Source organism: Pongo abelii, chromosome 20, assembly GCF_028885655.2.
Source record: "Pongo abelii isolate AG06213 chromosome 20, NHGRI_mPonAbe1-v2.0_pri, whole genome shotgun sequence".
Lineage (NCBI taxonomy): Eukaryota > Metazoa > Chordata > Mammalia > Primates > Hominidae > Pongo > Pongo abelii.
Window position 1 is genome coordinate 49,147,431 of NC_072005.2, and position 22,656 is coordinate 49,170,086.

General features: G+C 43.5%; 1 protein-coding gene across 4 annotated transcripts; it reads right to left on the reverse strand.

Annotated features, from left to right (window-relative positions):
- Positions 1–329: 329 nt before the first annotated feature.
- LOC100450449 (pregnancy-specific beta-1-glycoprotein 7-like) lies at positions 330–21,755 on the reverse strand. Of its 4 annotated transcripts, none has more exons than XM_063720129.1 (7): positions 21,565–21,755; positions 19,950–20,315; positions 14,235–14,513; positions 11,227–11,505; positions 10,572–10,826; positions 5,505–5,588; positions 330–574 (listed from the first exon to the last, which is right to left on the reverse strand). In XM_063720129.1, the coding sequence occupies exons 1-6, from the start codon at positions 21,626–21,628 to the stop codon at positions 5,542–5,544; spliced, it is 1,290 nt and encodes a 429-aa protein (XP_063576199.1). In that variant the 5' UTR covers positions 21,629–21,755; the 3' UTR covers positions 330–574; positions 5,505–5,541. The 4 variants fall into 4 exon arrangements, with proteins under 4 accessions (XP_063576199.1, XP_054396544.2, XP_009230953.4 ...); XM_009232678.4 differs by lacking the exon at positions 330–574 and adding an exon at positions 3,527–3,661 and having other exon boundaries at positions 21,565–21,748; XM_054540570.2 differs by lacking the exons at positions 330–574; positions 5,505–5,588 and adding exons at positions 7,180–7,245; positions 9,217–9,218 and having other exon boundaries at positions 21,565–21,749.
- Between the last annotated feature and the right edge of the window lie 901 nt (positions 21,756–22,656).

Here is a 22,656-nt window from a genome sequence, read left to right on the forward strand (position 1 = left end):
TGGCTCCCAGTGTCATCATAAGAGTCCATGTAAGTGAAAGAGAAAGGCAGGAGTGTCAGAGTGAGAATGATGCAGCCTGAGAGACTCCACTGGCCATTGCTTGCTGTGAACATGTGTGATAAGACAAAATTACAACTAATTTAGTTGTAGATGTAATTGGCTTTTATTTGTGATTTATGATTTGGGGCAGCTTCCGTCTACAGATGCCTCAGCATCCCAAGTAGCTGGGACTATATTGTGGGATCTGGCCAGCAGCCTGCAATGCAACGGGGATCTTCCTTTGTTCTCTGGCAGATCGGCAGGTTGAGAAATAAAAGACACGCACAAGATAGTGAAAGCTGGTTCCAGAGGGGTCACCACATTCTGGTCCTGTGATACTGCCAATGCACTGGATATACCAGCATTTATTATTAAGTTCAGTGAGATGGGGGTAGGTTAGTGAGGGATTTAGGGTCATTTACAGGTTCTCCGCAAGGGTTGCATACCATTCCTAAAGCTATGGACGTCTACTTTTCTGGGATAGGAATCTTGGTAATGTGAAATCTCCATGACTGCATTTCCGTTCATAGGCTCCCTGCAGGGGGAAGAACATCACGTGCTGTTGGCTCATTCTGGCAGTCCAACCCGGCATTTGGCTTTACACAATCCTGCATGCAATTTCGTATTTACAATAATCAGGAGCATTTCATCTTTTACTCCATAGCAATAGTTTCAGGGGGTCTCCCTACATCTCCCCCTTTTCTCTGATTTAAATGATCCATAGCAATCATAGCTTGCCACTGATCACGACTGGATTGAAGAATATTTTTTCCAATTTTACACATGAACAATAAACCAATAGCACAAATTATACACAGAACAAAATTAACGATAGTGGATCCTCACAAACATTTTACCTATTGAATGGGGTTGAGATTAGATAACCGTTCAGACATACTGTCTAAAATTTCAGCACTGGGTAGAGCAGTCAAATGTGCTTGAGAAGCTTCAAAAATCTCTTCTTTTAGCTTACATATTCCTAAACTTAAATTAACTTCACTTCCTTGTAAATGGCATTTCACTGATTCCCAATTGTGAACAGACTCATTATATTGGAATGGAGTTATACAAAAATCAGAAGTATTCCAATCATGTTGTATTTGTAATCTATGTTCTTAACTCATAATTCTATCTCCCTTCCATATAACAGAAGCACATCACGCGCTGTAGGCTCATACTGGAAGCCCAACCTGGCATTGTCTTTACAAAATCCTGCATGCAATTTTGTATTTACAAGCATCAGGAGCATTTCATCTTTTATTCTGTAGCAATAGTTTCAGAGGGTCTCCCTACAGAACTACAGGTGTGCGCTACCATGCCCGGCTAATTTTTGTATTTTTAGTAGAGACAGGGTTTCACCATGTTGACCAGGCTGATCTCGAACTCCTGACCTTGTGATCTGCCTGCCTTGGCCTCCCAAAGTGCTGGGATTACAGATGTGAGCCACTGTGCCCAGCCCATAAATCACACATTTCTTTGAGTTTTTGTAATTCCAGCACAAGAGAAACCATTTGATGTTTGAAGAGTGGCTGCACACAAATAAAAACATCTGCAGTTTGCACCACACGAGGGAGAGTACCAGTACGATTATCAGGAGGAAAATATCGAGGTTGGAATATGCACCTTAGGCAAGATGCAAACCAACTACAGTAGGATAGATCAAAGAAGAAGCCAGAAGGGTCTAGTCATTTTAACCAGGCAGCACAGTTAATGATTTTTACAACTGAGTCTCTATAATACCCGATATATTTATCCATGTGCAACAAGAAGTGTCAGAAACTGCACAGGCTCCCCCCTGTTCAGCTGATAGAGAGCAATTCTATTATCTAGCAATGCATGTCTATGTTAAATTAAAACAGGCAGCGAGAATAGGCAAGTATAGAAGTGGAAGCCTAAAAAAACTCCATACATTTGAGGAAAAATTTGTGTTACAGATGCAGCTAATGTCAGCCTTTGGGTGGATTAAAGGATCTCTTGCTATGTAAAAATGTATGGGCTGGGTGCGCTGGCTCACGCCTGTAAACCCAGCACTTTGGGCAGCTGAGGCATGTGGATCACCTGAGGTCGGGAGTTCAAGACCAGCTTGACCAACATGGAGAAACCCTGTCTCTACTGAAAATACAAAATTAGTTGGGCGTGGTTGCGCATGCCTGTAATCCCAGCTACTCGAGAGGCTGAAGCAGGAGAGTCACTTGAACCCAGGAGGTGGATGTTGTGGTGAGCCAAGATTGTGCCATTACACTCCAGCATGGGCAACAAGAGCAAAACTCCATCTTATAAAAAAAAAAAGTGTTGTTGACATGATATATCTGACACTGTTAACTTACTCTCAGAAGCTACTTCTTGTGAAATCCTAAGTACAGCATTATTCTGGGAAGCAAAGGAGACAGGCATAAGCAAGGACAAATTAAGAGAGGTAAGAGTCTCATCATGATTGATAGTCTTGTTCTGAAATCTTGAGAAAACTGTCCACAGTGTAAACTCACCAACTTGTTGTCATGATTTGCAGTTTAAGTGTCTCTAAATTATGGTGTTGAACATTTGGTGAGCTCTTAGTGGCCCACACCTCAGACATGAGGGTTTTCCCATGAAATTTACATTGAGTTGTCCACCTCCAGCTTATATGGCTTCAGGAACAGAGCCGCTCTTGTTCTTAACGATTTCACTGGAGAAAATTGAATTGGAGGAACTAAAAGAATTCAGGGTCCAGTCCAGTCTACCAGTGGATTATAAATACTCAAAGATAATGAACTGTGGTTCAATATGGTAACAGGTGTACCACAGTTTTGCTTTTCAATATAGTTTTTCTGTCTACAGGAGTCTCTATTTTTACCAAAGATAATTCCAGTAGGATGAATTTGTTTGCAAAATAGGCTGAGTCTCACCGAACTTGCCCAGATTTTTTACCTAAGTGCGGCATGAGTAGCAATGGACCATAGAGTCTCTTTATAAACTTCGCTTTGCTAGACGTTTTTAATAAGAATCTCAGACTCAACTTCCAAAAGCCTAGGAAGCCAATCCAAGGCCAACTTCAGACTTTGCCTGCATTCCCTATGGGTTTCTTCTATGTATATTCTCAAATATAACATCTCAGTCAAAGCCTTGGTAATATAACCAATGTTTTCAAATGTGTCCTGTTATAAAGAGAGCAAGTTCTTACTGAACTTGTGCAAATAACTTTATTACCATAAACATATGAATACTCATGAATAGTTTCCCAATTCTGGGGCACTCAGATAGAGAGCAAAAGCAAATGTTTCAATTTTTTGTTTACAAAAGTATACTTAACCAATTGCTCAAGGAAAAAGGTTCATAAATCTGGAGAATAAAACATTCAAAGAATCAGCACATTTTCAAATAGAAAATTATGCAAACATTATCCTTTTGATTATTTAGTGCAATAAAATTGAGTTTTTTTCTTCTTTGTCTTGAATTTCACGAAGGTATCAGCCTGTTCATTAAAATTTTGAAAGTTCTTAGTCCAGTGGTATGATTTTTAAGTTATCAGGAGCTTGTATTCAAGAATCCTTGTCATAGTCTTTTCCATAAATCTCCTTGAAGAAAAAGCAATTTTGGACTGTAGCTGATTGTAAATACTTTGAGGAAGAATCAAAGCACCTGTCTGGGAATGACAAAGATTTAAAATGATGATGGGTAAAATTCTAATGAGAATGTATTCTGGTAAAGACACAGCTCACATAGAAATCTAGTTACTTCTGTGGCATATGACACTATGACAACATATTTGATTTCCAGAAATTTCATAAAATTTTTAGAATACTCACTTAAAAAAATATTTTTTTAAGATGGAGTCTCACTCTGTCACCCAGGCTGGAGTGCAGTGGTGCCATCTCAGTTCACTGCAAGCTCCGCCTCCCGGGTTCATGCCATTCTCCTGCCTCAGCCTCCTGAGTCGCTGGGACTACAGGCGCCTGCCACCACGCCCGGCTAATTTTGTTTTTGCATTTTTAGTAGAGACGGGATTTCTCCGTGTTAGCCAGGATGGTCTCGATCTCCTGACTTCGTGATTCGCCCACCTCGGCCTCCCAAAGTGCTGGGATTACAGGCGTGAGCCATCGCACACAGCCTAGAATACTCATATTATTAACATTCCCATAAATATTATTTAGAGAAGGTTTAGCCTCACTTATCCCTTATTTGAAAATGCTTTCTATAAATTTAATATATCAAATAAGGTGGATTTTCCATTCAGCTGCTGTTTCTCAAGAGGATTACTGAGTTCTTGGTGTAGCCCATTCATAAATAGGGCCAAAAAGGTATAGTCTTATGTATGTTGAAAAAGGTCCTTAGGTAATTCCAGTACTTCTAGCTGAAAATCATTGATTTAGTTTTAAGTTCTACCTATTACAATAAGAGTTCTCCATCCTTGTTACATGTTAGTAGTGTCAGGGAAGACTTAAAAATTACCATTGCCTGGGTCCCTCTCCAGACCTTTAAACTGGAACTAATGGGTGGGGCTTGAGCATCCACTTTTAAATGTTTTCCAGTGATTCCAATGTGTACCTCTATTTCCCATCAGATTTCTCTGATTTCTTGTGCATTCAATTTTTTCTATTTTGGTATCGTGATTATTTTCAGGTCTCATTTCCTGTCTTAGGCTTTATGTCTCCTGGGGTAGGGACCTTGCCTTCCTCATTTCTGTATCTTTTTTGAACACATGAACTGGTCATCAGGAAAAGATCTCAACCACAAATAGGTTGTGTCCTGAGTCTCAGGCTCACATGTTAATCCTAAAGTCTTTGTTCTCCACGAGGTCAGATGTTGCTTGTGATGAAGGGTGTGGTCAAGTCTGCAGTGCAGATGGTGGAAGGGATTTCACTGTTTTTAGACATAGCATTGGAACTAAGAATTTTATGTCTATATGGGTGAAGGGGCAGGGATGTGTAGGAAGACAGTTCTAATTAGGATGCAGGAATCATACCAGGAAGTAGAGGTAAAGGAAATGAGAAGGCTTAGTACGTAGAAGAAATGTTAACTTATCAAATAGGCTAGAGTAGACACCTGGAGATTATTGATTAAGTGAATTAACTAGATTTTAGAAAGGTAATGAGGCAGTCATATGCAAGGAAGGTTTCAAAGTCTGGAGACAAGAAGTCAAGCAATACTTTGAGAAGTGGTTGAGCTTTATGGGAATGGAGAGAATTACACTATTGAGAAATGTCAAAAATCATGAAGAGGGTTTCACCATGTGAAATTGTGTTTCTCATTTGAATCTGAGAAACAAATGAGAAGAGGCTGTAGATAATTATGTCTTAAAGTCAGTGGGGTACAGGGAGCATAAAGGAAAGGGAGAAAGGGAACTGCAGGAATTAGTGCTTAGAAGCAGGAGTTTAGTGGAGAAAGGAGGAGATCCAGTCCCAGATACAGGCAAATAAGTCTGTTCCCTCTCCCAAGCATGAAAGTCAGCTCTGCAGGAACCAGGATAAGAGAAAAGGTCATCATACCTGCCAGTCTTCCTGAAATACAGAAATGACACCACGGCTACTGCATTGGAGTAAAGACAGGAAGACATGCTATTCCTGGAGGAGCTGTCATGGAAAGAAAGAAAAGAAGGAATGAAGCTGGTGTTATTTTACATGGGGGAGCCTCAGGAACAGGCATGTAGCATGATGTACTCTATAATTGTTTCTTCAAGGACTACATTATTTCTGTTGGAAAATTGATGGGAGATGATTATATTCTTGCAGTTTTTTTTCCCTCTCACCATGTTTCTAGGTTGGTGATCAGTCCTCTGTCAATTCTCTACTGCACTCAGATATTTTGGAAGGCTTTCAGATGTGAGAAATGCTGATTGCTATTTTCCATGTCATTAGAACTTGCCCCCTTTGCACCTTTTCATGGTTGCATCTTTTTCTCAGTGTCTCTGTTGTGACAGCCATGAATGAGACCCTGTCAGGTCTCCATGGCAGGGACCTGATTGACAGAAGGCCCAGGTCAGTGCATTTCAAATTCACCACCTCCTTTGCAGAGAAAGCTTCTTTCCTACAGGCTCCCATCAAGGGTGTGAAAGCAAGCCTAGTTCTCTGAGGCTCTCTTTAACTCTAATGGGTGACTGGTTGGAGGATTCCCCATCAGCCTTGCAAAAACTCTTAGAACTGCATTGGTACCTAAAACTTCTTTCTCTTTCTTTTTCCCAGGAATCAGCTCTGCATAGTGGTCTGTGGGTTCTCCCATACTACCTTCATACCTGCCCCACATTCCCTCACAGGTGTCTTCTGTGATAAATTATCTTGTATGTCTAATCCCATCTTGGATGCATCTCAGTTGGTAAAAACTAACATACCAGGCTTGATTCTTTACACTTAGCTTTTTTTCTTTCTCTCCCACAAGTAGTCAGTAGCCATGTTCTAGTGTTTTATGTGTTACCTCTTTTTCCATATATATGGAAAAAGATAGGTACAGTTGAGGGGCACTTGCTATGTGCCAGGTACTGTGCTCAATACTTTACCTGTGTCTCATTTAATCCACACAATAACCCTGCCAGATAGACATTATTTCCATTTTGCCGATGAAAAGACAGAAGCTTAGCGTGTTGTAAAAACTTTCCTGGTGTCATACGGCTAGTGACAGGTGGATCTGAGATTTCATTCTAGGACTATTTGACCTCAAGGTTAATGATGATGATAGTAATATAGTAGCTGACATTGGTTCCTCTGTGTGTGGCATCTTGTTTCATTGACTGCATGAAACCTTTAAAAGAATGGTATGAAGAAATCACTCTCATTGCAATTTTCAGGTGAAGAATCAAGATTCAGAGAAGTGGAGACTTGTGCAAGAAATTTATAACTGTAAACTCTTACATTAAAAAAGAAGAAAGATCTCAGGTCAACAACCTACTTCAATACTTCAGGATATGAAAGAAGAACAAACTAAACCCAAGCATAGTGAAGGAGGGAAATAATAAGGATTAGAATTGATATAAATAAAATGGAGAATGAAAAAGAATAGAGGAAATTAATGAAACCAAAAGTTGATTCTCCAAAATAAAATCAACAAAATTGACAACCATTAACTAGATTGACTAAGAAAAAAAGAGAAAAGTTTAAAATTACTAAAATCAGAAATGAAAATGGACTCTGAGCATGTTGGGTCATGTTTTAATCCTAGTGCTTTGGGAGGTCACAGCAGAAGGATTTCTTGAGACCAGGTGTTTGGAGCTGCATAGGTAACCTGGGGAGATGCTGTCTGTGCAAAAAATAAAAAACCAATAAGCTGGGCATGGTGACATGCACCTGTAGTCCTAGAATCTTGGGAGGCTGAAGAAGGAGAATTGCTTGAGCCCAGGAGCTTGAGGCTGCAATGAGCCATAATCACACCACTGTATTCCATCCTGGGCTGGCCTACAGAGTGAGAGCCTTTCCCTCTCTCTTCAAAAAAAAAAAGAGAAAAATGATGCGATTACTACCAATTCTAATAAAATAATGATTATGAAAGTAGTATAAATAATTGTATGCCAATAAATTGGATAACCTAGATGAAATAGACAAGCTCCTAGAAACACACAAAAATATGAATAGAACTATAATCAGGAATAAGATTGAATCAATAAAAGCATTTGATGAAATTCAATATTTTTTCATAAGAAAAACATTCTAAGAATGGAAGGAAACCACCTCAACATAAAGGCAATATGTGAAAAACCCAATGCTAACATCATACTCAACAGAGAAAGACTGAAATCTTTCCCTCTGTGAGCAGGAACAAGACAACGATGCCTGCTTATGACACTTTTATTCAACATAGTACTGAAAGGTCTAGTCCGAAAAATTAGGCAAGAATTTTAAAAAAGACATTCAATTTGAAAGGAAGGAGTAAAATTATTTCTGTTTACCGATAACTTGAACTTATATGTAGAAAATCGTAAAGATGGAAGAAACATATTAAAATTAATCAATAAATTCAATAATGTTGCGCAATAGAAAATCAACATTCAAACATCAGTTGTATTTCTATACACTACCCATGAACAATCTCAAGGGAAATTAAGAAAAATATTTCAATTTATATTAACATCAAAAGGAATAAAATATTTAGGAATAAGTTTAACCAAAGAGGTGAAATGATTATACCTGAAATCTATAAAATATTGCTGAAAGAAATGAAAAACAACATCAATAAACTGAAAGACATTTTGTTTTCATGAATTGGAAGACTCAATATTGTTAGGAGGACAGTTCTGCCCAAAGTGAGCTACAGATTCAATACAATTCCTATCAGAATCTCAGTGACATTTTTGCGGAAAAAGATAAATCTGTCCTAAAATTTATATTGAATCACATGACTCTAAACAGACACACAGCTTTGAAGAGGAAGAATGAAGCTGGAGGACTCACACTTCCTGATTTCAGCATTTACTACAAAGCCACAGTAATCAATATAGTTAGGTCCTGTCATAAAGGAGGACATAGAAATTAATGAAATATAATAGCCCAGGAAGAAATGTTTGCATATATGGCCAAATGATTTTCATCGAGAGTGCCAAGATCGTCAATGGGGAAGGGACAGTGTTCTCACCAAATGATATTGGGAAAGCTGGATATCCAAGGGCAAGAAGAGTGGAACCTTTACCTAACACCATGTACAAAAATTAACCCACAATAGATCAAAGATCTAAATGTAAGAGCAAAAACTATACAACTCTTAGGAGAAAAGCTTCATGATTCTGGATTTCACAATGATTTGTTGGTTGTAACAACAAAAGCATAGGCAACAAATAAAATGGATAAATTCGACTCCACAAAAATCAAAACCTTTTATATATCCAAGAACACTATCAAGAAAGTAAAAAGGCAATCCATGAAATGGTAAAAATATTTTCAAATTATATGTGTGATAAGAAATTAATTTCCAGAATACATCCAAGGAAGATTTACAAATATCTAATAAGCCCATGCAAAGTTCACCAGCATCATGAATAGCTAGAGATATGCAAATCAAAACCACAATGTTACACCACCTCACACACTTTAGGAGGGCTTTGATAAACAACAACAATGACAGCAACACAAAACAACAGGTGTTTTCAAGTAGATGGAATAATTGGAGGTCTAGTGCATTGCTGATGGGAATGGGAAATGTTATAGCCACTGTAAAAAGCGGTGTGGCTGTTTCTCAAAAAATTAAACAATAAATTACCATTTGATCCAGAAATTCCACTTCTGGACATACTCCCCATAGAATTGAAAGAAATTTGAGCAAATATTTCTACATAGATGTTCAGAGAAGCATTACTCACACTAGCCATAAAATGGAAACAACGGAAAAGTCCATTGAAAGATAAGTGGGTAGGCAAATGAGGTGTATCTACAATTAAATTGTTATTCAAACTTAACAAGGAATAAAATTCCAATACATCGTGCAAAATGGATGAACCTTGAAGATATTATGCTAACTGAAATAAGCCAGGCACAAAAGGAAAATTATTATATAATTCCACTTATAAAAGATAGTTACAATAGCCAGTTACATAGAGACAGAAAGTAGAATGGTGGGTACTAAGGGTTATGGGGAGAAGGAGTGAGTTACTGTTTATTGGGTACAGAGGTTTAATACGGTAAGACGAAAAAGTTCTGGAAATGGATAGTGTGATGGTTACACAACACTCAATTGCCCACTTAGAAATTGTTAATGGTAAGTCTTATATTAGATATCTATAAAGTGTCTGGTAGTCTTACCCTCTCTATATTTACACACTTTTTGGCACTGCCCCTTTCCTGCCATGCAGAGCCCCATGGGTGAATGTCCCTATTTCTCCAGCTCTGATTCAGTCACTATACTCGGTGCTGTGTCCCACGTGCTGTGCCCACAGCCTCATACAACCGTTGACTTCAGAGACAGGACGCAGCCCAAGAGTCTGTCCTGAGGCTCCCTTTCTTCTTATTTCCCTGCAGCCGGGCCCGGGGGAGGCTTGGCTTCAACTGGCAGCTCGATTTAGCCAAATTCAGGACAGGCCCCCAGGGCCGTTTCTCCACATATGCTGGTCCCACCCCAGGTGGAGTCAGGCAGGCAAAGTCACCAGAGGAGCCCAGAGCAGAGTAGGAAGAAGAGTCTGAGCTGCTCCTCTCTCACCCAAGGGGCTTCCTCCTCTCATTTAGGGGAAAAGTGTGAGCTTGTTTCAAAGCCTCAGATGTTCCTTGTAGCTCATGGAATAGGTACAAGAAAACAAAGACGTGGCAGAAGGGGATGTGTTGGTGACAGCGAGAAGCAACTTGATCTTGAGGACTCTCCTTCTAATCCCTCTCTGAAGTCTCTTCTACCACATAGTGCTCAGGGCTGATAAAGCCCCCTCCCTACCTTTCTTAGGCCAGACACAAGGTCAGCCATGAGAAAACAGAAAAACAAGGAGAAGAGAGTCTGCAGAGACAAATTGGGAGGGTTCGGGAGGAGAATTTGGGATTTGCTTGTGCCCATGGGACACAGGCTGGGAATAAAAATGTTTTCCTGACTCTTTTCTGAAAGCCAGATAGACTCCACCTAAAACCCTATTGCCAAGGGTGCTGGGATCCACTTACCAGAGACTTCGACGGTCAAGGATTTGGAGCTTTCCTTGCCAGTGGCTGAGTTACGAACAGAGCAAGCATAGAGCCCTCTATGCTTTGTAGTAATGTGGGGGATAGAGAGATTTTGTCCTGATAGCTGAAACTTCCCATTAATTGTCCAAGAATACTGTGCCGGTGGGTTAGAGTCCGCGAAGCAGGACAAGTCGAGGTTTTCTCCTGAACGGTAATAGGTGAATGAAGGGTAAATTCTGGGGAGGTCCGGACCATCTGGAGCAAAGAGAATAAAGCCACAGGTGATGTCATCTGAGGGAAGGGGATGCTCCTGGTCTGTTAAAGGGACACAGTGACCCTCTGAGCCTAGACACACCCTCAAGTCCCAGCCAAACCCCCTCTATGTTCACTGAGCCAAAGCCTGAGGTATTCCCCTGTTTCTCCTATCACAAGCTGTGGGCCCCAAGTCTCCCATGACAAGAGCGTCCCCTCCCCTTATATTCTTGGTTAAGGTTGTGCCTACCCAGGTTTTCCCAGGGCAGGGACTCATGGCCAGCTCGGATGTCCAGAAGTAAATGTGTCTATACTTGGACCGGAGAAAGACTGAGAGGACTGGCCTCTGGACATTTGGATTTAAGCTGGTGGCCTGGCCCACAGAGGAACAAAACATACTCACAGAGGACATTCAGGGTGACTGGGTCACTGCGCATGCCACCATACTGGTCCCATATTTCACATTGATAAGGTCCTGTTTCATTTCTCGTGACACTTGGTAGAATGAGGATCCTGTTTTCAATGGGTCGCTTTACCCTGGGACTGACCGGGAGACTCTGACCATCTAGCCACCAGATGTAGGTGTAGTTCTCACTCTTAGGTTCACAGGTGAAGGTTAAGACATCCTTATTCTCCCTGGGGTTTAAGTTGTTGATGGTGATGTAGGGCATGGGCAGCTTCGCTGTGTGGATAACAGAGAGAGGATTGTCCTGTGTGTCACCTTTGATTCCTCCACAGGCATCCTTCAATCAGAGTTGGCATCTCCCACCTGTCAACCCACGCGAGTCCTTGAAAGCCAATAGCTGGTGCGTGTGTCACAAGACAGATGCATGAAGATCTAAGGGCTCAATGACGGTGAGGCCGCCTGTTCTGTCTTAGGGAAGCACAGACTTTCTTAAATGTCAATTGAGCAGCAGTGTTGGGTCATGGACAGACACGTCAGTGGGAGTCACATCCCCTGGTACCCCTCCCAGTCCCTCCTTAATCAGTTGACTTGCTGGCTCACCTTGGGTTCCTTACCTGGAATGTGCAACTGCTGGGCCCCTTCCCAATTCCATCCTACTTTGCCCCCCTAGATGTGATTTCTCTGCAGCTTCCATTTCCAAGGACGTTCTAGAGATGAGTAATAATGGAATTTCCCTTTGTCCTGAAACCCTGAAGATACTGAGCAGCCTGGCCTGGGACTGGATGTTTCAGCAGAAATAACACAGGGGAGACCAAAGTCAAGCCTGGAGGTCAGTTCAATCATCAGGCAGTGGAGGCACAATGTGGGGCAGTTTTTTGCAGGTGTTTCATGAAGTCTTATTTGAACCCATGACCTCTAAAGATACAGCACAGTGCAGGGAATGATCTAGAAAGAGTGAAGGGGACAGGCAAGAGCTGGTGGCTTTGGAGCAGAACCATGTGCCCTGTCCTGCGTTCTTTACCTTTCCTCTCCTTCTGCAGAGGGCAGGTGAGGACCATGTGGATCTTTCCAGAAATACATGTGGACATTTACAAATACAGAACTGATTGGTGGAAAGAGTGGGAAGGAACTGCTGGAAATCTGGTCGTCATGTACCATCTGTGTTTGATAGATATGAGACACATTTGGAGAGAAGTTTTGCAAATATTTTTTCATTGGACATTCTATTCTTTGATTCCATGGGTTCGACTACTCTAGGGAACCCATGTAAGGGGATTTCAGAGTGAATATGAGAAGAGACTGCTGGTTGCCAGAAGCTTGGAGTGGGGAGAATCAGAAGTTGTTCATGGGCGTGCAGTTTCAGTTATGCAGGGTGGGGAGGTTCTAGAGATCTGCTGTACAGCTTGATGCCTATAGTTCACACAGATTAAGTATTTCTTACGCATAAGATTTAGGACAAAAAGTGTTTTGGATTTCTGACATTTTTCAATTCTGAAATATTTGTCATATACTTACTGGTTTAGCATCCCAAATCTGACAGATTCAAAATCTAAAATGCTTCAGTGAGCATTTCTTTTCAGCATCAGATTAGTGGGCAAAAGTGGGAGGTGATAAGCCAAATATATTCTTGCCCCTTTTTCTTTTCTCTCACCGCGTTTCTAGCTTGGTGATAAATTTTCAGTTAATTCCATACTGGCCATGCTGCACTCATATGTTTTTGAAGGTTTTGTGATGTGAGAAAGGCTGATTGCTATTTTCTATGTCATCAGAACTTTCCACCTTTTCATGGCTGCATCTTTTTCTCAGTGTTTCTATTGTGGCAGTCATTAATAAGAGCCTGTCAGGTCAGATTTAGGACAGGGTTTTCTAATTCTGCAAAAAATGTTACTGCGATTCTGCTAGGGGTTGCATTGAATCTGCAACTCACTTTGGGTAGTATTGTCTTTCTAACAATATTGATTCTTCCAAACCATGAAAATGAAATGTCTTTCCCTATATTGATATCGTCTTTAATTTCTTTCAGCAATGTTTTGTAGTTTTCAGGGTATAATCATTTGACGTTTTTGGTTAGACTTATTGCACAATATTTTATTCCTTTCGATGTTAATGTGAATTGAAATTCTTTTCTTAATTTCCGTTCAGATTGTTCATAATTAGTGTATAGTCTAAAGAATGATCTAGAAAGAGTGAAGGGGACAGGCAAATGCTGGTGGTTTTGGAGCAGAAATATATTCCCTGTCCTGGGTATTTGATTTTCCCTCTCCCTTTGCAGAGGGCAGGTGGCTCTTCCCTGATAACTAGATAGACTTCACTGGAAAACATATTGCCAGTGCTCCAGGGATCCACTCACCAGGAACTATTATCCTCTTGACTATGAGATTTGTTCCACCAGTGGCTGAGTTATGGTTGAAACAGACATAGACCCCTCTATATGTTTTGGTGATTTGGGGTATAAAGGACACTTGTGCTGATTTCTGGAACTTCCCATCAATCAGCCAAGAATGCTCTGCCAGTGGGTGAGAGTCTGTGAGGCAGGAGAGCTTGGGGACTTCCCCTGTATGGTAATAGGTGTATGAGGATGAAATGGTGGGGGCATCCAGGCCATCTGGAGCAAAGAGAATACAGTCACAGATGATATTGTCAGAGGGAAGGGAAAATCCTGGTCTGTGGAAGGGCCACAGTGACTTTGTGAGCCAAGTCGCAACACTGAAGTCCCAGCCAAATCATTGCTATGTTCACTGATCTGGAGACTGAGACATTCACCTGTTTCTCCCACCACAAGCAGTGGACCATGAGTCTGCCATGACAGGAGCAGCCTCTTTTCTCCTATTGTGGATCAAGCCTAGGCCTACTCTGGTTTGCCTGGGGCAGAAAGTCACGGCCAGCTTTGACGTCCAGGGGTAAAGGTCTCTGTAGTTGGACCTGAGAGGGACTGAGAGGCCTGGCCTCTGGCCATGTGTATTTGGGATAGCAGCCTGCCTCACAGGGGAACAGAAGATACTCACGGAGGAGATTCAGGGTGAATGGGTCACTTCGGCTGGCACTCACTGGGTTCCGTATTTCACATTCGTAGGGTCCTGCAATAGCCTTTGTGACACCGAATAGAAAGAGGGTCCTGTTGGTTTCAGACAGCTGCAACCTGTGAGTCATAGGGAGGCTCTGACCATTCATCCACCACAGGTAGCTTGCGTCCGGAGTCTCAGGATCACAGGTTAAGATCACAGTGTCCATGGCCTCCCTGGGGTTTAAGTTGCTGCTGGAGATGGAGGGCTTGGGAGTCTCCACTGTGCAGAAAACAGGAGAAGTTTGCCCTGTGTGGCACCTTTGATTCCTCCAAAGGCATTTTTCAATCAGAGTTTGCATTTCCCACCTCTTGGCCCACCCAAGTCCTTAAAAGCCCATGGCAGGTGTGTGTGTTACAAGACAGATGCAAGGTAAACTGAGGGCTGCCTGCTTTATGTGGGAGAAGCAAGACTTTCTCAAGTGTAAATTGAGCAACAGCATTGGGTCATGGAAAGACACAGGACCAGCAGTCACAGCCCCTGGTGCCTCTCTGAGTCCCTCCATTTCCAACTGCCTGCCTGGCCCACATTGTGGTCCTTACTTGGAGCATGCAGTGCTGGAATCTTCTTTGTTTCAGTCTTACTCTGCCCCCCGAGGCATGTTTTCTCTGCAGCTTCCCTTTCCAAGAATATCCTAGAGATGGATGATGGAACTTCCCATTGTCTTTAACCCTTTGGTTACTGGAAAGACTGGCCTGGGACTGGGTACTTCAGCAGAAATAACACAGAAGGGACCAGAGTCAAGCCTGGAGGTCAGTTCAGTCATCAGGCAGTGGAGCCACAAGGTGGGGCAGTTTTACCAGGTGTCTCATAGTGACTGACTTGAGCCAGTGACCTCTGAAGATAGAGCAGAGTCCAAGGAATGACCTATAAAGAGTGAAGGGGACAGGCAAGAGCTGATAGCTTTGGACCAAGACCATGTTTCCTGTTCTGGGTCCATGATGCTCTCTTCCCCCTGTAGAGGGCAGGTGAGGACCATGGGGTCTTTCTAGAAATACATGTGGATGTTTGCAAATGCAGAACTGACTGGTGGAAAGGGGGAACATGAACTGATGATGGAGTCTGGCCCTCATGGACTATATGTGTTTGGTGGATGTTAGAACAATATTTGGGAAGAAGTCTTGCAGATACTTTCTCTCATTAGACATTCTACTCTCTGATACTAAGTTTGACTACTCTATGTACCTCATATCAGTGGATTCCAGAGTGAATCAGAGAGTAGAATAGTAGTTTCCAGGAGCTGGAATCAGGGGAATAGGGCATTGTTCCGTGGGTGTGCGGTTTCAGTTATGCAGGATGAGGAGGTTCTAGAGATCTCCTGTACAGCTTCATGCCTATAGTTCATACAGATAAAGTGCTCCTTATGCAGAAAGCCTAAAAAAAAGTGTTTTGGATTTCTAATTTTTTTTATTTTGGAATATTTGCAGTGTATGTACTGGTTTAGCATCCCAAATCTGAAAAATTTAAAATCCAAAATGCGCCAGTGAGCACTTCTTTTTAGCTTCTCATCAATGGTCAGAAGTGTTGAGTTTTGGAGCATTTCAGATTTTGGATTTCTGGATTTGGGATGCTCAATATTTAATACTGTAATTATCCCATAAACTGTTGTCAGGAGTTTAGACCTCATGTTATGTTCTGACTCTAGCAACAAAAAAAAAATTTGGAGGAAACATTAAAATGTTTTCATAAGTGGAAATTTTTACTGATGATCCAAACATCTAAGATCCATTGCTGGTATTAGTATTTCTCTTGAGACCAAAATAAGGTTTAGGTGTGCCATGAATTCCAGCAGGATCACATTATGCTCAAAGAAAGATGCCAAAGGTGATTTGAAATTAGCAACTCCTTAAGCAGAGAGAGTCCCCTTAAAAGGACCGAACTGGTCAGTGCATCAATTACATAAAGGGAGGAAGGATGCCAAATTAAAAGAAGTGATGAGTGTTATGTTTGTAAATATAGAAAGAACTCCCTGCTTCTAATTTCTGTGCAGAGTTAGGAAAAATGGGGAGGAGCCCAAAACAGGTATGTGAAATGCTTTCTTCATTTTCTCTTAAGCTCAGGAAACAGCACTAGAGTTTAAGTTTGTGTGAATTAGAAAGAGTCTAAGTGAGAGGCCAGTGGCTCGTGTGTCTCTCCACACAAAGAACTCCAACTTATGAAAATGGCATCATCATGAGGAAACAGCTGTATGTGGCACAGGCAGTAAAACCATCAGATAGCATCCACCTGGCCACCTTCAACTGGACCCCAAAACCACCAGTATTCCTATTACGTGTATATTACAGCCTTTGTAGTTGTCCCACAGCTACAAAATTTAAAAATTGCTATTTTCAAAACAAAATATTAAATATGAAGTTGAATATGATGTTCCACTTTTTTTCTCCACTCTTTTTGAACTTTCCTGTTTTAGTTTTGGAAATTTCTATTGACACATCCTCAAGCTAGGGATTTCTTCCTCAGCTGTGTGCAGTCTACCAGTAAGCATCAAAACATTCTTCATTTCTCTAAGAGCATTTTTTTTTTTTCTGTGACAGAGTCTTGCTCTGCTGCCCAGGCTGGAGTGCAGTGGCATGATCTCAGTTCACTGCAAGCTCCCCCTCCCTGGTTCACACCATTCTCCTGCCTCGGCCTACCAAGTAGCTGGGACTACAGGCGCCCACCACCACGCATGGCTAATTTTTTGTATTTTTAGTAGAGATGGGCTTTCACCATGTTAGCCAGGATGGTCTCCCTCTCCTGACCTTGTGCCTGCCTCAGCTTCCCTAAGTGTTGGGATTATAGGCGGGAGCCACTGTACCCAGCCATCTCTCAGGGATTTTAATAAGTTGTTGACTTTTGAGTTTGTTCAGGTTTTTACTTAGTGTTAGAACCGAGTGACAAATTTCAAGCTTGTTATATGCCTGACAGGAAGCCAGAAGTCTCTGTGAAGTGACGGGAGAATGTAAGCTCCATAGCAGGTTGAGGATGGAGTCACAAATGAAACGGGTGAAATGAGCCCATGGGCTTTAGGGACTGCAGGCCTGTCCAGCCTCTGACACCCTGGTGAGTCAGTGCAAAGATTACAACAGTGACAGCAAACTAGCATGGCTGACTCCATCTGGCATCTAGTCTCAGGCTGGCTGTCCTCACTCATTCCTGGGCATAGGCCAGGCTAACCTTGGGAGGAATTTAGTTGATTTTTTAACTTTGAAGGAAGAATGATAACAGTTCCTCCATAAAACTAACACCCTTACTTTCCCCAGGGACTGCCTTTGTCAAACTAGTGAAAGACCATGAGATTAAGATTATAGGAGGGAATTGAATTCTGCTAAAATATACCCACAGTTTCTATAATCCCTGACTGCTGCAATGTCATTTGGCCAGAGTTTACAAAATTTGTAACTAATTGCTCCTATACATAACATCACTATTGTAGAACGTGAGATTGGTCTTTTGAGATGTTTCTCATTCTTTTGCATTCTGGCAACCGGCTGACCTCATCCATACCTATGACTAATGGCTCAGCCAGTCATGTGGTCCCTACCTAGAGGCGGATTCAGCACAAACAGATCATTTCCCTCCGCCCGCATGATTCCATCACCAAAAAATCAGCAGTACTGATTTTTTAATCCTGTGCCCCTGAAACTATCCTTGAAAATCTCTAACACCTGATCCACTGGGGAGGCTGATTTGAGTGATAATAAACCTCCATCCTCCTGTTTGGCAGACTTGGATTTGTTAAAATCTTTCTTTACTACAAATGACCATTTCAATAAATTTTGTGTGTGTGTGTGTGTGCATGAGGCCAGAATAACTTGTCTGGCAAAGATAAGAGTGGATGGAGGAACTGCCTATCCCTGTCCCATGGTCTTGTCCACAGGTCAGCTTCACAAAGGGAAAGACCCCTGGATCAGAACACAGTGGAAGCTCATTCTCTTAATGACCTGGAGATATTGGCTCGAGATGAAGCCTGGCAGGAGTGGCAACTCCAGGTGATTTCTGCACCTTTCCTTTTTCCTGGGAGGTGGGCCAGGCCACAGTGTTAGCGGGAAGGGAACAGAACAGCCAGCCTAGTTAGAGGGAGTGTCTGGGGAAGGCCTAGGGGTGGAGGAAGAAGCTGTGCAGGACAGGGCTTGCCAGTCAGAATGAAGTGGGAGGAAGATGAGGGACACAGAGAAGCAGAGAGAGACAGAGACACCATGGCAGTGAGCAGTGAGGGCTACACTGACTTCAGAGACCCCAGGGACCAGGTGCCCCCACTTCCACAGTCCAGGACCAATGAGCCCCGAAAATCCTCCGGTGGCCAAAGAGCTTCACAGTTACACGAGGTGGGGTTGCTTTAGGGGCAAGAGTTAGTGGGGGGATGAAATATGGGTGTTAGCCTCTGAAGGACAAGGGACATATGTGGCTAGGATCTCCTGGGATTCTGCATCCAAGATCCAGTCTCTAAAGAAGTTTTGGATCATTCATTTCTTCATTCGCTTCCTTCATTTGTTATGTGAGAGCTCCTGAGTGTGTGTCTCTCGCTGGGCCTGTGCTGGTGCAGGGTGTGAGCGGGGAAAGAAAACAAGGTCCTCTTGTTGAACCTCTCATGACAGTGACATGGACACTTTGGGAAACACAGAATTTCATGTTCAGTAATGGGGGTTAAGATCTGAGGTGGAGGCCTGGACATATTTTTTGAACTGACTCTGATGGTTGAAGCAGGTGATTTAGTTCTGGAGTACAGACTAATCAGCTGACCATTTGCTCTCACTCCTCTGAGGTTTGGATGCCTAAGAAGAGAGGATTTGAGCCAATAAATGACTATGGGGTCCTTGGAACCCAGTAAGCCCTCACTTCTGATGGAGGAAAGGATGGGTCTGTGAATGCAGACAGACCTCATGTGACCCTGGTCTCCCCTTTGTGTTGGTGTGACTCTGGTTCAGTGACTGCGCCTTCCTGTGCCTCAGTTTTCTCTCAATCAAATAAGCTAAATGGCAAATGGACTGTGGCTTTTCATGCTTTCTGTAAATAAATGTTAAATTATTCACAGTCACCTGACCTAATGCTTAGCATAGTGGAGGTGTTCACACAAACAGCATTTATTATTAATTTGCTTCCATGAGAAAGCACCTTAAGGTCAGATCCCTGTGGACAAGCTGCTACCAGGTACATCTTCTCTCTTCTGTTTCTGCCTCTGGGGACATTAGACTTTCTATGGACTGTCCTAAGCCTCCTTAGGCAGTTGGCTGATGGCCTAAAAAGCTTGTCCTTCTGTCCTCTCCACTCTGAGTCTCAGGTAATGAAAGCTCTGTCCTTGCCCAGATGAGGCTCTGAGGGCTGAGCCCTGGCTGGTGAACAGCTGCAGGAGACACAGTCCTCAGACAGCTGGAAAATCCTTGGTCCCAATAAGCTCTGTCCGAGAAGCCACAACCCAGCCCTGGCACAGGCTCCTCAGCTTTATCTGGAGCAATGATTTAGGTACAGAGTTCTGGGGTTGAGGCTTCTAGGGCTGAGCTTCTCGGAGAGTATCTCAGTGGGCCCCTCAGGCCAAGCCCTACTCAGTTCTCCAGGGTCTTTCTCTGGGACATAATGCAGAGGGTGACACAGGCACAGTCCAGGACTGACAATCCTCTGTGTGTGAAGTAGAAGTAACCCCTGTCCCCCAACACCCAGGGATCATGTGGAATCACTTACGGTATAAGGTGAAGGTGAAATGTCCAGTTATTCCTCTAATCCCATCACCTCGCTTTATGATGTGTAAGGTGTAGGATCCTGCGTCCTCCCGGGTGACATTCTGGATCAGCAGGGATGCATTGGAATATACTGTTTCTCGTCCACTGTATGCAGGCCCATGTATAATTATTTTACTGTCTGCAACATATGATGTAATGTAATGGTTGAGGTCCCTCGTTTGCCCTTTGTACCAGATGTAGCCAGCAAGATTCTGGGGCAAATTGTGGACAAGTAGAAGAACATCCTTCCCCTTGGAAACTTTGGGTGGCTGGGCTTCAATCGTGACTTGGGCAGTGGTGGGTGGGTTCCAGAAGTTTAAAAGTGATGCTAGGAAGTGAAGAGAGCATCAGTCAATATTGAGACCTATGTATTGTGGTAAAAAGATGGGGCCCTGTGTCCTGAGAAGGGCTCTTCAATCTTCAGCCTTGATGACACACACACACACACACATACAAACAAACACACACACAAAAGGGGCATGTGTGCTTGTGTGTGTGTATGTGTGTGTGTCCTACTGTCCTACTAGGTCAAGGTCAGCAGCGTGACCCCCATTCCTTCAACACTTCTGACCTTGGCATTTTTCTGTTTGGAATCCTTTTCCCCGGGGGTCCACATGGCCCCCTACACACAGCCCTCAGGTCCTGCTCACATCAGGGCATCCTTAGACTTCTTTCCTGACACCTCCTTCAGAGACCCTGGGTCTTCCTTTTCTGACCTTTCCCTGCTTTGCTCCCTCCAGGGTTCTTGTCAACACCTGACCTCACATTCTAGATCTCTTTGCATGTCTGTCTTCCTCCCCATGACAGCGTGAGCTCCTTGAGGACAGGGACTTTTGTGATCTTGGTTGCACCCCAGTGCCTGGAACAGGCTGCAGACTCCTGTAGATGTGAGAGTTCTCAGGGCCCTCCACGCCCTGGGGTTTTTTTTTCCCCCGATTGTAGAGGATATTTGCTGAGAAAAGTGGTTCATGTCCTGCTTATATTTTTATTTGAGGTGTCATCTGATATAGTTATTATTTTCATTGTTCAAAATGTGGTGGCCCCGGATGATTAATCAGGAAAACAGAACACTTAAGATTTTTCTACCTCTTACACTTCCGGTTCAATGTGACTTTTCTTTTTTGACCCCTGTCCCGCTCTGGTGTATTTTCCCCTATCCAGGCTCCAACAGACCTTTCTTTCCTTTTGTTTCTATTTTCTTTTCTTTCTTTTTTTTTTTTTTTTTTTTTTGAGACGGAGTCTCGTACTGTCCCCTAGGCTGGCGTGCAGTGGCACTATCTCGGCTCACTGCAACTTCTGCGTACCGGGTTCACGTGATTCTCCTGCCTCAGCCTCCCAAGTAGCTAGGATTACAGGAGCACACCACGATACCTGGTTAATTTTTTGTAGTTTTAGTAGAAATAGGGCTTCACTGTGTTGCCCGGACTGATCTTGAACTCCTGATCTCGTGATCCACCCATCTCAGCCTCCCAAAGTGCTGGCTTCTTTTATTTTTTAGAACCCCATCCTCTCCAGGAGACCCCATCCAGTCACTGTGCTTCCTCCTCCTGTCCTCTCCCAGGAAGTTCTCTCCTCACCTGTGAGCAGGAGCCCCTTCCAGGTGATGCGCTGTGTGCAGGGAGGGGCTGAGAGGGGCCCCATGGTCTCTGCTGCCTGCGTGTTCTCCTCTGTGGAGATGAGCCTAGGATCCAGAAGCTTCCTGAGCACGGCTGTCAGTGGTGCTGTCCTTCCTCCTTCTGCGCTGAGCCAGTTCCCGGGGCAGGAGCACTTCTCAAGCTCATGGGCGGGGTCAGACCGAGGACACTTCTCTGTCCCCTCCTCTCTCAGTCCTGCCTCCTTGTCCCTCCTTCTGCTTTTCCTCTTGTCTGTGTTTCAGGTCCCTGGGAATTGTGGAGGCCTCTGCCTTTTTCAGCAGTGATTCTTTCACGAAACCTCAATGCGCACTTTGTGGAGACACACACACAGACACACACACACACAAAGAAGACACACACACAGACCCACACAGTCACACACACACCCTGCAGCTTGGGGAAGCACAGTCCTGGGCCTCAGCCTCCTGCTGTCCCCATGGCCCTGGGTCGGGGTGCACATTCATAACTTTTGTCCTCTTTCATCACCATCTGGCTCTTCCCTTCAGTGCAGGAGGCTGGAGCTGAAGCACGTCCCTGTCACAGTGACACCCCATTGTGCTGTGGGTGAGCTGTGTGTTGGCTGCTGAGAGGGACCCTTCTTTTCTCTAATCGTGTCTAGTTTGGCTGCAGCTTCAAAGGATGGACTTTCAGGACCTGGGTGTCCCAGACGAAACTGTCCTTCCTGGAGGTGTGCAAGGTGAATCTCTCATACCTCTTGGGAGGATAGGCCTGTGCTGGTTGCTCAGTGGGGGCTGTGTGTCCCATAGTCAAAGGGAAAGTTCTTGGTTACCCTATGGCTCCCTGGTGTCTGGCGGCTGAGCTGGAGTTCAGGGTTTCTCATGTTCTTCCTGATCATCTTTGATATCCTCTCTTCTCTGCCCAGCTGATTGTCCTGTGGTCACCACACCCTCCCCGTGGTGGTGCAGGAGGAAGCCGGGAGTTACGCAGGAACCCGGCGGGACATGGCTCGTTGAGACTCAGGAGGAGGAGCTTGGGACAGAGCAGGGTTTCACAGCTGCAGAGATTCATCCCGAC

Excerpts from the sequence above, each read along its gene's own strand:
- LOC100450449 (XM_054540569.2), bottom strand. The coding sequence starts at position 21,628 with ATGGGGCCCCTCTCAGCCCCTCCCTGCACACAGCGCATCACCTGGAAG. Across the intron at positions 10,827-11,226 it reads AGTCACCCTGAATGTCCTCT|ATGGTCCGGACCTCCCCAGA; the intron begins GTGAGTATGTTT and ends TCTTTGCTCCAG. Across the intron at positions 3,662-10,571 it reads CTTGACCGTCGAAGTCTCTG|ACAGGTGCTTTGATTCTTCC; the intron begins GTAAGTGGATCC and ends TGTCATTCCCAG.